The 12,413-nt window shown below is 35.0% G+C and overlaps 2 protein-coding genes and 1 pseudogene across 2 annotated transcripts; all 3 read right to left on the bottom strand.

The window, feature by feature from the left end:
- On the bottom strand, window positions 1-920 carry LOC114409222. Its single transcript, XM_028372596.1, has one exon. It carries the CDS (start codon window positions 846-848, stop codon window positions 282-284), a length of 567 nt encoding a protein of 188 aa, XP_028228397.1. The 5' UTR covers window positions 849-920; the 3' UTR covers window positions 1-281.
- A 1,123-nt stretch (window positions 921-2,043) lies between these two features.
- Window positions 2,044-5,664, bottom strand: LOC114408352 (protein NETWORKED 2A-like). The gene is made up of 2 exons (XM_028371372.1): window positions 3,868-5,664; window positions 2,044-3,263 (listed from the first exon to the last, which is right to left on the bottom strand). Exons 1-2 carry the CDS (start codon window positions 5,662-5,664, stop codon window positions 2,244-2,246), a joined length of 2,817 nt encoding a protein of 938 aa, XP_028227173.1. The 3' UTR covers window positions 2,044-2,243.
- Window positions 5,665-7,485: 1,821 nt separating this feature from the next.
- On the bottom strand, window positions 7,486-8,890 carry LOC114408351 (annotated as a pseudogene).
- Window positions 8,891-12,413: the final 3,523 nt, after the last annotated feature.

Here is a 12,413-nt window from a genome sequence, read left to right as displayed (position 1 = left end):
TTGAATTTCAATTTCTTAGTGTGTTTGTTTTTCTATTGAAGTGTATTTTGAAGGAGAAATAACAATTTGTTGCTTCTCACAAAATAGTACATCAGAACACGTGCCAACGGATTGAAATGCTAAACCAAGCGCACCCTCTCAATCTCAAACAAGTATGAGTAGTATCATATCATACCCAAAAAGCAACATTCCTTTCAACAGTAATAATTTACAATATATTAGCCAAAGATAGAAGCACGTTCAGCTCCACAAGCAATAACTGGTAGTTGAAAGTCATTTCTTTATTTGTTAGTTGAAGAATCAGTTTGGGGCCAAACGCTGATCTTCTCCTTCTCATACTTAACAAAGACAGCTCCAACCGCAGCCACGAAATAGATCTGAATCAGAATAATAGCCGGCGTGTGGTAGTTAATGACACCCTTCCCCGTCGCGAGCTCCACCAGCACCAGCGCCGCCAGACCTAGAATCGCAATGCGACCGTTCAATCGCTCGCTGTACTGGCTGAACCCGAGCTCCACCTTCACGCCGCCGGAAACCGGTTCCTTCAGCGGCACCGGCGGCAGGTACATGCCCGACCCGGATCCGGAGGTTCCTTTCTTTGATTTTTTGTTCTTTCGGAGCTCCGCCTTCTTACCGGTGCCGCTGCGGTACCGGAGGCGGAGCTGGTTGATGCGGTCGTCGAAGGCGTCGTCGGAAGGGTCCGGTTCGGGCTGGGATGGGTCCGAACCGGAGAGTGGGGTTTCGGGCTCGGTGGCTCGGATGGTGAAGGGCCTGCGAGGGTTGGGTTTGGAAGAAGAAAGAGGGAATGGGAGCGAGAGTTTCACAGATGGTGAAGCTAACATCGCCATTTTCTTCTTTCTTTCTGTGTGTCTGTTTCGGATAACTTATTCTTTTTTTATTTTTTATTTTGTATGGTGCGATTCTCGCTTCACTTCCGAACCATAAAATCAATGCTAAATTATGTTTTTAAAATGGGTATATGATCATTTTCTTTCATGAATATATGACAAATTTATTTCTTAAAGATCAAATTTAAATTTTAGTCCTCAAAAGTAAAAAAAATGTAACAAATTCAATCATTTATTAACTTTTATCGGTTATCGTTAATCAAAGAGTCCGCATGAGACGGAGGGACAAAAATATTACAAAAATGATTATTAACATGACTACTAAATAGATTGGAGCAAAATGTCACTAACTTTAAATAGCACCAAAATGTTCGTAAGTTTTCATTTGACTAATTTTTTAGACCCTAACTTTCCTTTCATTTAAGGATAAATTATAATTTAATCAGTACCATTTTCGTTATTAAATGCGCAAAACGTTGACAAATTCATCTTCAAAAGATGAAAATTCAAATTTTAGTTTTCGAAAGTGAAAAAAATGCGACAAATTCATCTATCTATTAACTTCTCATTACCGTTAATAAAAGAGCGAGCCTACGTGGCACAAAGAAATAAAATGTTACAACCAACATGGTTGTTGAATATATTGGACCAAGATGTTAGTAAATTCCCATAGGACCAAGATTTTAGTAAATTTCCATTGGACCAAAATGTTAGGAAGTTTTCATTGGACTAATTTGTTAATCCTAAATTTTGTTTCATTTAAGGATGAGATATAATTTAATCATCATCTCCTCTTTCTTTTTTATCGTTACAAACATAACATTACAATAAACACTTAAAAAAAATAAACATAAGTTACAACAAACATAATAATAAGTTTAATATTTATCAATAAACATAATAATAAGTTTAATATTTATCAATAAACATAATCTATTTGTTGCTCTTTATTTATTAGAAATTTCAGTTTAATCTTTCTTTATTTATTTTTTGGTAATATCCCTTAAACTAAACATAAGTGACAGATAGATAACATATTAACCTTGTTCATACGGAATTGTTCCAGCTTAATATCCAATAAGGATACTAGTAGTTTATACTAAAAAAAGATAGATAGCATATTAACAACGTGACTTGGATCATAATGAAGTGATGCAATTTTCTTTTTTCTAATATTATGCATATTTGATGGATTGGTTGAAATCTTGAGAGAATCTTTAAATTTCCGTGTAAGTATATATACACACAACGCAAATGCTGATCACGTACCACAAAGGTTTATATCTCAAAATGGTTTGTACGAGAAAACTTCAAAATCTAACCAAACTAACCTTCAAAAAACACTATACAGGATGTAGAGTTGCCCAAATACTCAAATAGAAGATGAAGGTGTGTCTATATAGGGGCATCTTCAGCCGCTGCTAGATTCCTGTGTTGTCTCTTTGTTGGAGTTACACATGAGAGGAACGATTGCTTTTGCTTCTTTAACTTGATTCCAAACAGAAAAGACTTCAAGGGTATTCTAGAACTACTTGTGGAGTGTTTCATATGGTCATGATTGTTAACTCCAATTTCTTGACTCAGTTCTTCTAGCATCTTCTCAACTTGGCCCTTCAGTTCCTTCACAAAACTGACACATCCTTGCAGTTCACTAGAAACCTTGTTGCTCTCCTGTTTCATGTTGAGAACCTCACCTTGAAACTTTGCAGCCTGATACCCACTTAGTTTTGCCATGTTATTTGATGCAGGGTTTGGATTGGCTGTTCTTGCTATTTCATCTTGTAAGGTGCACAATGATGGATGCCTACCTTGCAACTCTTCATGCAACACTTCACTGTGTTCCAGCCATAGTGATAAATCAGTTCTTATCTCCCTTAGGTGTCTAAATATTGGTTTTATCTCAGATTGTATAGAACTTGAGTTCTCTTGAAACATGTTATCCCTTATTCTTTTAAGCTCAAATTTTAAGTCCTCTATAGAACTTTGAAACTTTTGAACCTGGTGCACTGAGGTGCTAAACCTCAACCAGAACTCCAAGTTCTCCTCAAGCAAATCATCAATGTTGGAACGAAATTTCTTTTCCAAGGTTGAAAGTGAGTGGCTCTTATCAAGCTGGTTTGGTCTCACCTTCACTAATATGCCAATCCTTCCTTTGTTTTCAACATATTGTTGGTGTTTCCCTGCATAAGAAGTACTAACTGCAATTGCATCTGTATTTGAAGATGGATTTTCAGGGTCCTGAGGGTCGGTTCCTTGAGCTGCAGTTCCAAGAAGTGCTTCTTGTGGTGTGTATTTATAATCTGTAACAGGGGTGCAAGGACTTTCATCTGGATTTGTTTCCGAACAGGTCAGCTTCTGTTGTAAAATGTTTATCTCTTGATCTTTAGTTTCAACAGTATCCTTCAATTCCCTCACCTGCAAGTGTAGATCTACATTCTGAGGACTGGAGGTAATGTAGTGCCTAGTATACAACTTCTAAATGTAAAAAATTGACCTTAACCATTATAGATACAATTTTCTTAACTTGGTATGAAACAAGTGAAACTTATAATTAGTTTATTGACTAAAGTCCTATTACGAAAATAAGTGAAACTTTTTTCTGGTTTGTTCACTTTAACAAGATTAGGGCCATTAGGAAAATGCTAATAAATATTCTTAGGAAGGACACTTGCTGCTACCAATTACAAAATGAAAAAAAATATTAAATGAGAAGTTAAGCTTTTAGAATCCTAATGTATTTAATGTTGTACTTGTCATTTTTTTAGCAGGACCCATAAAATTGTACTTTTAGGCTTTTAGCAGATTTTTGTTGTGAAATTATGTATTACTCAATGTGATGAGTTATTTTGTATAATGATTGTTAAAAGTATATCCATATATCAAATTTGTTAAAATTATTGTTCTTGCAATTTGGCCTTACATTGTTAACAATGAAGTTCATCACAAACTGAATTTTTTATCTAATTATGCATTAATTTTATTGGCTCACAGTAAAGTATATAGATTGATTTCTGTGTACCTGAAGTGCCAATTGAAAAATGCTGTCCTGGTTTTTCTTCACCACATCATTGAGCTCGTCCTTTACATCCTCGTAGTTCTTTAAAACTGATGTGAATTCCTTCAGAATCTTTTCTCTGTCATCAAATCCACTTGCAATCATCTGACTCCTGTTGAATTGATTTTCTTCCTCACCAGTCTCCTGATCAAGTGATTCAGTGTCAAGATTACTCCTTGCCTCAGACAAATCATCCTTATTCTGCAGCATTTGCTCTGGAATCTCTTCAGTCCTAAAATCAACATTTTCTTTCGAATTGGACTTGTTATCTTCATTTTCAACATCACTAAGATTTACACTACAATCTTCCTTTTCTTCCTTTGTTGTCTCAATATCCTTCATGGTTTCTGTGTTGTCACCTGGTTTTTCAGACTCCTCTTTCAGTTCTCCATCATGTGCACTTTTGTTTTTGTGAAGTTGCAAGTTCTCCCCCTCCTCATCTAGCTTCACATCATTCAATTTTCCTGAAAGATGTTTAAGATCACAACTAGCTTCAGTAAACTGTGTCTGGAGGCTGTTGTCTTGCCTTTTGACACTTTGATTGAGAGTTTTAACTCTCTTCAACTCCTCCTCCACTTCTTCCAGCTTCTTTTTGGTTCCTTCTGAATCTTCTATCAACACTTCTTTGTCCTCTTCCAAGCTCAATAATTTTTTTTGAAGTTCATCTGCTTCTGATCTCAGTCTCTTTACCAAGCCAGTCTGAGAAGAGACTGTGGTTTCAAGGGTAACGACCTTATTTACAAGCTCATCAATCTTCTCTGCCATTTCTGTCATAGTGAGGGAGCTAACTGAATCTCCCTCAAGCTTTTCCTTAATTGTGTCTTGCAACCGCCCCACATCATGTTCATAGATTTCTTCTTCCAAGCTAGACATGTCTTCTTCCTCAATGCTTTTTGGTTCTGTTACTTGGTCTTGTTGACTCTTATGTTTAGAAATGAATAGGTCTCTAAGGGTTTCAAACTTGCTGTGAGCTTCCTTAACCATTTGGTATGATTCTTTAGCCTCTTCAGATGATTGTGCCTGTGCCTCTTGCAACTTAGCCAGGGTCTCTTTGCATGACTTCAGAGCTGTTGCAGCCATCAGAGCTCGTGCATCGTTATCTTCTATGAATGTATTAATTCCAAACTCATCTTGCAAGCTGCAAACCCTTTTCTGCATTTGTGTAATCTGGTCTTCAATTTCCCAGTGCTTTTCATAGGAATTTTCATACAAGCTCCTTACAAACTCTTTCTCAGTCTGTAGTGCCAAAATTTCTTTCTGAAGCTTGTCAACTTCTGCTAGTGCTTCAGCCTTACTCAGACCTGAACTAGGACTTGTGGGAGGGGATTTTGCAGGGCTAGAAACCCTCCTAAGTGGACCCTTCCTAGAAAGCAACATTGATGGACTTCTAAAGTCCTTATTTGGGAAATTTGGAGCTTTAGGAATGCCTGGTTTTGGTGTTTGATTGTTGGGATCTTGAGATGATGAATTTGTTCCAGGGAAACTTTCTTCAGCATCATCCTCATCAATTCTATAATGGACTTGTTCTGGGAAAACAATGGCAATAGTGTGGTTGGCGCTTTGGAGCTCCTTTGATAGAAGATCATATCTCTCTGCTAATGCTCTATATGAGCGAAAGACTTCTTCCACATAACCTACCAGCTGTGGCCTCTTCCTGTAGTACATTTCTGCCCTTTGGGAAAATGACTCTCCTTCATTATGAATGATGTTGAGGGTTTCAGCCATCACATCTTCCATATCTGTTAAAATTTTTGTTTGCATGTCATTGACAATGAGTTATTTTTTCAACCCTGATTTATTATTATTCAGCTGGAAACTTTATGCTATAAGAAAAGTGGGCTGGAGTTGTGAACTAAACGAAACCGGTAGAACTACAATATACCATTATCTGGTTTTCAGGTCATTGTAATGTTATCTTTTGTTCTGCATTACAATCATTTTGCTTTTCTAAACTTGTCAGAAAATGGTGAATAAATAAAAAAAGGGCAAGTATTTATATCTATATGGAAGGGAATACATCATGTTTAAGCAAGCATACTTCCCTTCCATCTTAGGACAAATCAAGAAATTTTCATCATTTCTAAATAATTAAGTGTTTGTGAAATCAAGAGAAAATGAAAATGTCAATCATTCTAAATTTGCCTGTGAATTGAGGCCTACTATTTAGTTGAAATTAATGGCAAAATAATAAAGCGTTCTGATGGAATTAATGATAGATAATAGAAAACTAAGAGAGAAAAGTATCAAGCTATATATATACTAAGAGAAATATATACCTCGGAGACTTTGTTCTAGCCATTTGGATTGCTTTGTCCTGATGTGGCTTGCCCACCACCATGAATATGCATTGGTTGCTGCCCTTCCCAACATTTTGTGTGTAACAATCAAACACATTCAACCCATTGAGGTAAGACCTTGATGATGAAGATAAATGAAATCAACAAGGTGGTACAGAGATGAAACAAATTAAGGCACACAAAATGTCTGATTATAATAGATGTAATTTTATTAATGATCTTGGTGGTTGAAAGCTTGGGCAAAAGAGAAACAAATGTTGTCGAAAATTCCTTCTTATGGGAAGACATGAAGAGGAGGATACTTCTCCACAATCATTGGTGTATAATGATTAGGATTTTTGAAGAGCAAATTTTTTGGAGGGCTTTGTTAGAATATTTTCCCAACTCACGGTGTTTGAAGTGCGGTACTATAATCTTTTAGGGAGAAAAATATATTTTTAAATTAAAAAATAATATAATTCAAATATTTTTTTCAAAAGAGTGGATTATCAAAAAAAATATTTTATAGAAAAAATTGATTGAAAAAATCAGTATTAAAAAAATTTGAATTGTACATTTTGTCAAAAATTTTGGTCGATATATAATTTTCTCTACTCTCTAAAAGGTACTTTTAGAATTTTTTGTAAATAATGTTATATTTTCTTATAATAAATGATGAATAAGTCCGAATAGGATGGGTGAAACCCAATGACTAATTCCTCCATCTTAACAACTATAGGAAATTGGATTGTACTAAACGGACTATGTATGGACACATTGGTGAATTGTGTGAGTAATATTAATTTTAAGTATAATTTTAAAAGTATAAAATAAAATTATTTAAGAAAAACATTTAAATTATTATAAAAGAGTAAGCGTAATTAATTTGTGAGAAAATTTAAGAACATATCAGTATATTACAAAAAAAATATTTAACCCTACTTTTAAATAGAAGATAGAATGCAACCACGTTATACATATTTTACTTTTAATTGATACCCAAATTTGAGTACAAGGTTTAACATACAATACATGATATGATACAACCAAACCAATTTCACATGAACATAAGTATTTACATCAAACTATCAAAGAATTGCAAGCTCACTCCATTCAAGATGCATTCATCCATATCACTTTCTTCTCTTTCCAATGTTTTGATTAATTTTCAACAGTTGAGGTGGAATAGCAGCTGTACACCATTCTCAATCTAAAACAGTGGTAAAGCATCATAACTACCTTATTATTGACCACACCTACTCCTCATAACTATTGAGGCTGTTCTATACTGCAGAAACATCACTAATCAGGTGTGTCGTCGATGAGAAGAGATCCAATTTTCTACATATTTCTTGCTCTCTTCAGAAAACAAAAGAAGCATAAACATTAACTTTAGCCACCCAAGGAAAAATGAACTAAAAAAAGAGAAAAACTATGACAAAGAAATGACCAAAAATCATCACACAGGAGCCAGCCGGTTCTATCATCCACCAAATTAATTAAAACTAAATGGAAACTACAAGGCGCAAGCCAGAATTTGGAAACATGATGTTGGAAAAGAACAATTGTCTTGTAAACAATATAACTATATCAGTATATTGTAACACCCATGGTGATCTTTGCATCATCTCATCTATGAAGTTGGCTAAAGTTATAGTCTATACATCGTTTTAATTTAAAAACAGTTCGACGTTTAACTCAGATGTAAGACAACTAGTTTCTTAAGTTCCCCCACCCAATTTTTAAACGCTAAACATGAAACAAAAACTCTACTATGCTGAAATTTTCACTAGTTGATTCCAATTTTTATCTGCCATATGTTAACACACATATAAAGATAAGTACTGAGTAGTATAGTGTATAGAAGTCGTAGCATTGTATTGGATCAAACCCAGATCCGTTTTAGTGTACGAATTTGTTGATTCCATCTACTGGTTCATGAGTATTGTGCTGAAGCTAGCATGGGCTGCATGGCCCTGGCAGAATAATATGCCCAGACTCTTCCAAATAGTAAAGTTTCTTTTGAAATTATAATTTGTAGGCAAGAAAACTTAGGACCAGGCCGGATTAAGGTATGAAAAGGTTCTGAATCAACAACCGATCATCCCCATAAGTATCATTTTCTTCCATTGGATCTTAATACTGTCTGAATCTGAAAATCACATGCTTTACAAATCATTATGTGAATACCTGTGTTGATAATTAAAAGGCGGAAGTGCTTGGCAAATCTTCATACATTCTAAACCTAATTGTAATTCAAGTCTGAACTATTGAATTCAATATTTTAAATTTTACAGTAACACAAACAGCAAACTCTCATGCATGTTAACAAAACTGCTCTTAGCTTCTTACCATCTGAATAACTATTTGGAAAGTATCCAAAGTTTCTCAGTGAGTTGCTTTTAAATATCCTTCTCCACCATGGCTCCATGGTTGCATCCATAACAGGGAACAAGCACAGCAAAATTGTTATCCTCTTCATCAGTTTCAACATCATCATCACTTGAAAATCCAGTTCCATGAGGCTCCAACCAGCCAATACCAATCAGAATCATTAGATTCAGAACCAGAAACACATCCTCCATCAGAAGAAACTATAACAACATCATGTTCTCTATCTATTGTTTGGAATTTTTAATAAACCTTATAAAATACCAAATGAGCACCAAAACACATTATGTCAAGAAGTTTTACGGAATACCTGGATTCATAGAGAGCTTAATCAACACGCAGCAGAATCTGATAATAGTCACGAACAATTGGTTTAATGACTTTCTTTAATCAAATCACCTTCTTTCTTATGGGACCTTCATTTTCTCTTCGGATAGAGAGAGGGTTTTTGTTCATTAAGCCCATATTAATTTTTTGGCGGTCTAATTTGCAAAAACAGCTCATTGGAAAGCAATAGTCATGTTTCTAATCCTCCAATTTACCAACAAAAGAACTTTACCATTTGATCCCCCAACCCCTTATCCCTTTATTGACAAAAAAAATTTATAATAAAAAAACACAGAAGGGTTTTATCATGAATTCATTGATTTTTTTTTTACTTATTATCAACCCTTTTGAGGCATGGATCGAGGATAGTTTTTTTACTTCACAAAAAGGCATGTTGGATTATTCACCTATAGAACCTCCTCAGGGAATATAAGGTTTTCATGAGGCTGATCTTGAGCTGCCATCCATGCACGAATACCTTCGTTTAAGAGAATATTATTGATGTAGAAAGTCTCAAATTCAGGATCTTCCGCTGCGCGGATTTCTTGAGAAACGAAGTCATAGGCACGTAGGTTCAGGGCCAAATCGACTACCCCAAGAGCACTCATCCATAAACCAGTTACTGGTACAAATAACATAAAGACATGTAACCAACGTTTATTGGAAAAAGCAACCCCAAAGATTTGGGACCAAAAGCGATTAGCAGTAACCATTGAATAAGTTTCTTCAGCTTGGGTTGAGTTAAAAGCACGGAATGTATTTGCGCCATCACCATCTTCAAATAAAGTATTTTCTACGGTGGCACCATGAATAACGCATAGTAGTGTCGTGCCCAATACACCAGCAACTCCCATCATATGAAATGGATTTGAACCAATAATTAATATAAATATTATAATATAATATGTAGTTCATATTAATTAATTAGAAATTATAAAATTCCTAACATCTATTTCTTGCTTGCCATACCACTTGTGCTTCACCCTTTTTGAAGAGGAAGGCACGTTTTGTTGGTTAATTTGAAAAATTGAGATGATACTGGATAAATCTGAAGTCGTGTATAACACTTTCAGATTGAATCAAATTTCGGGGTTCAACCAAAATTGTTCAATCGGATAAAATCAGAAGATTATAATTCAAGAGTTTTGTTTTGGTCTTGTATGTTTTGTCACACCGTTATGCTTTCTGAACCAGAATGATTATTTATGATCAAAGAAAAGGTGGTTTTTGGCGGTTGATGAAAGTTATTTCTTTTTAAAAACTGCCGTTGATGGAAGTTTTAGTAACTTCCATGTAACTTCCAAAATTTTCCTAAACTGAACATCTCGTTATTACATTAAAATAAGCGTGCACTCTTATTTTAACATAATAAAAAGATCAATTACACTAAAATGTCCAACAAACCTCCCCCATTTTAGTGTAATTACCGATCAAATCACCAAAGTCATAACATACAACAAACTACTGCATAGATGAAATATCGCGACTATTGAATTTCATCTTAGCAAATTACACGTTTCAAATATTCGAATATCAGGGTGTCACTAAGGATTGAACCCTTTCTATTCATAATGAATACATGAAGATAATTTGCACAATAGTTTATAATATTACTCTTGCTCGACACTAATTTACTAGCCTGTGTCCCTATCCTTCATAAGCATATCAAAGCCAAGTCCCAGCTTCTTGAAGCGGCTAAACTTCATGCTTATATAGGTAGTCCTTTTCTTTCTTGCACCTGCAAATGCAATTTTTTCAAAAGAACCATTGAGAAGTTATACTTCAACTTCCTTAACTTACAGAACCGAACACATACCTTTTGGTATACTTTCGATGATGTGTTCCAATCTCTACATGTTAAGCTTTCCACATTGAATTCAGCACCTAATGTCATATTAGATGGGAATTGGGTATCTTAACATAAGAGATTTCAGATGGACTTTAATCATAATCCCACAATCGACCTTTTCACGAGATCTCTACTTAACCCTTTGGTTAAATGATCGGCCAAATTATGCTGAGTTCTCACAGCCCTACATCCCCAAATTTTGAGATAACTCAAATTTGGTGTCTTTTTGTGCCAAAGTTCATATGGGGTAACCTTATTCCTTTTGTTAGGAATTCGGTTCAACAAGTAACAGGCTGTCAACATAGCCTTACCCCAAAATCCTTCACTTAAACCCGAATAGGATAACATGGAATTCACCATTTCTTTCAAGGTTCTATTCTTCCTTTTGGCTACACCATTCTGTTGTGGTGTATAGGGAGCTGTAGTTTGATGTATTATTCCAGTAGATTGAAAATAAACCGGATCATAATACTCACCTCCCCTATCCGTACGAAGAGTTTTGATTAGCCCATTTTGATGAAGTTCTACCTCTTTCTTATAAATTTTAAATTTATCAAGAGCTTCATCTTTTGTATTTAATAAATATACATAACAATACCTTGATGCATCATCAATAAAAGTAACAAGATATTTTTTATGACCTAATGATGGAGTAGCATGCAAATCACACAAATCACTATGAATAAGGTCTGAGACTTTAGTCTCACTTTTAACATCCTTAAAAGGTTTCCTAGTGGTCTTGATCAACATGCAAGTTTTGCATTTTTCAATGTTCATATCAAAAGGAGGAATCATACTTGTTTTTGACATATCTTATAATCTTTTGTAATGAACATGTCCTAATCTAGCATGCCAAATTTCTGATTTTGTCATATTAATTATAGAACTACACGAGGCCATACAAACATATTCTTGAACAAAAGGAACATCAATGTTTAATTTAAACATTCCATTACAACGATAACCAAATCCAACAAACGAACCATGTCTTGACAAGATGTACTTGTCACTTTCAAGTACTTGCTTGAAACCACAATTATTTAAAACCATACCAGACAATAAGTTCTTACGAATACCAGGTACAAATAAGACATTATCCAAATACAAACTTTTTCTGAAAGTAAAAACTAAATTCACACAACCTAATCCTAGGATTGGTTCAGTTGCAACATTGCCCATCTTCACAATAGAGCCATCATCGATTGGTCTAAATTCCTTGAACCAACGACGATCTTTGCACACATGGCTTGTTGCTCCCGAATCAAACCACCAAGCAACGTCATCATCCTGCACATAGAATGCATCAGATATTAGTGATACATAATTTGAATTCGTATTCGAATTAAAATTATTCACTACAATCTGACCTTGTTGCTTTTCAGGATCATTAGACCCACTTGGACCAGCCTTGTTCTTTCCTTTGAACACCCGACAATCCCTCTTTAAATGACCAGGTTTCCCACACTTCCAACATGACAATTTTGTCTGTTTGTTTGGACCTTTGTTCTTACTTCCTTGAAATTTGCGTTTGTTACCTTTAGCATTATAATTTTGCTTAACTGTTCCACTTTCCTCTACCATATTAACGGAAGAGGAACCTGCTACGTTTTTATCATTGACTTTGTCAATTTCCTGAGCCCTCAGCGACTCCTCAATCATAAAATGAC

Source organism: Glycine soja, chromosome 4 (assembly GCF_004193775.1).
Source record: "Glycine soja cultivar W05 chromosome 4, ASM419377v2, whole genome shotgun sequence".
Taxonomy (NCBI): domain Eukaryota; kingdom Viridiplantae; phylum Streptophyta; class Magnoliopsida; order Fabales; family Fabaceae; genus Glycine; species Glycine soja.
Note: the sequence above shows the minus strand (reverse complement) of the source record. Positions and strands in the feature narration are given on the sequence as shown.

Excerpts from the sequence above, each read along its gene's own strand:
- LOC114408352 (XM_028371372.1), bottom strand. The coding sequence starts at position 5,664 with ATGCAAACAAAAATTTTAACAGATATGGAAGATGTGATGGCTGAAACC. Across the intron at positions 3,264-3,867 it reads TTTTTCAATTGGCACTTCAG|GTGAGGGAATTGAAGGATAC; the intron begins GTACACAGAAAT and ends CTACACTTGCAG.
- LOC114409222 (XM_028372596.1), bottom strand. The coding sequence starts at position 848 with ATGGCGATGTTAGCTTCACCATCTGTGAAACTCTCGCTCCCATTCCCT.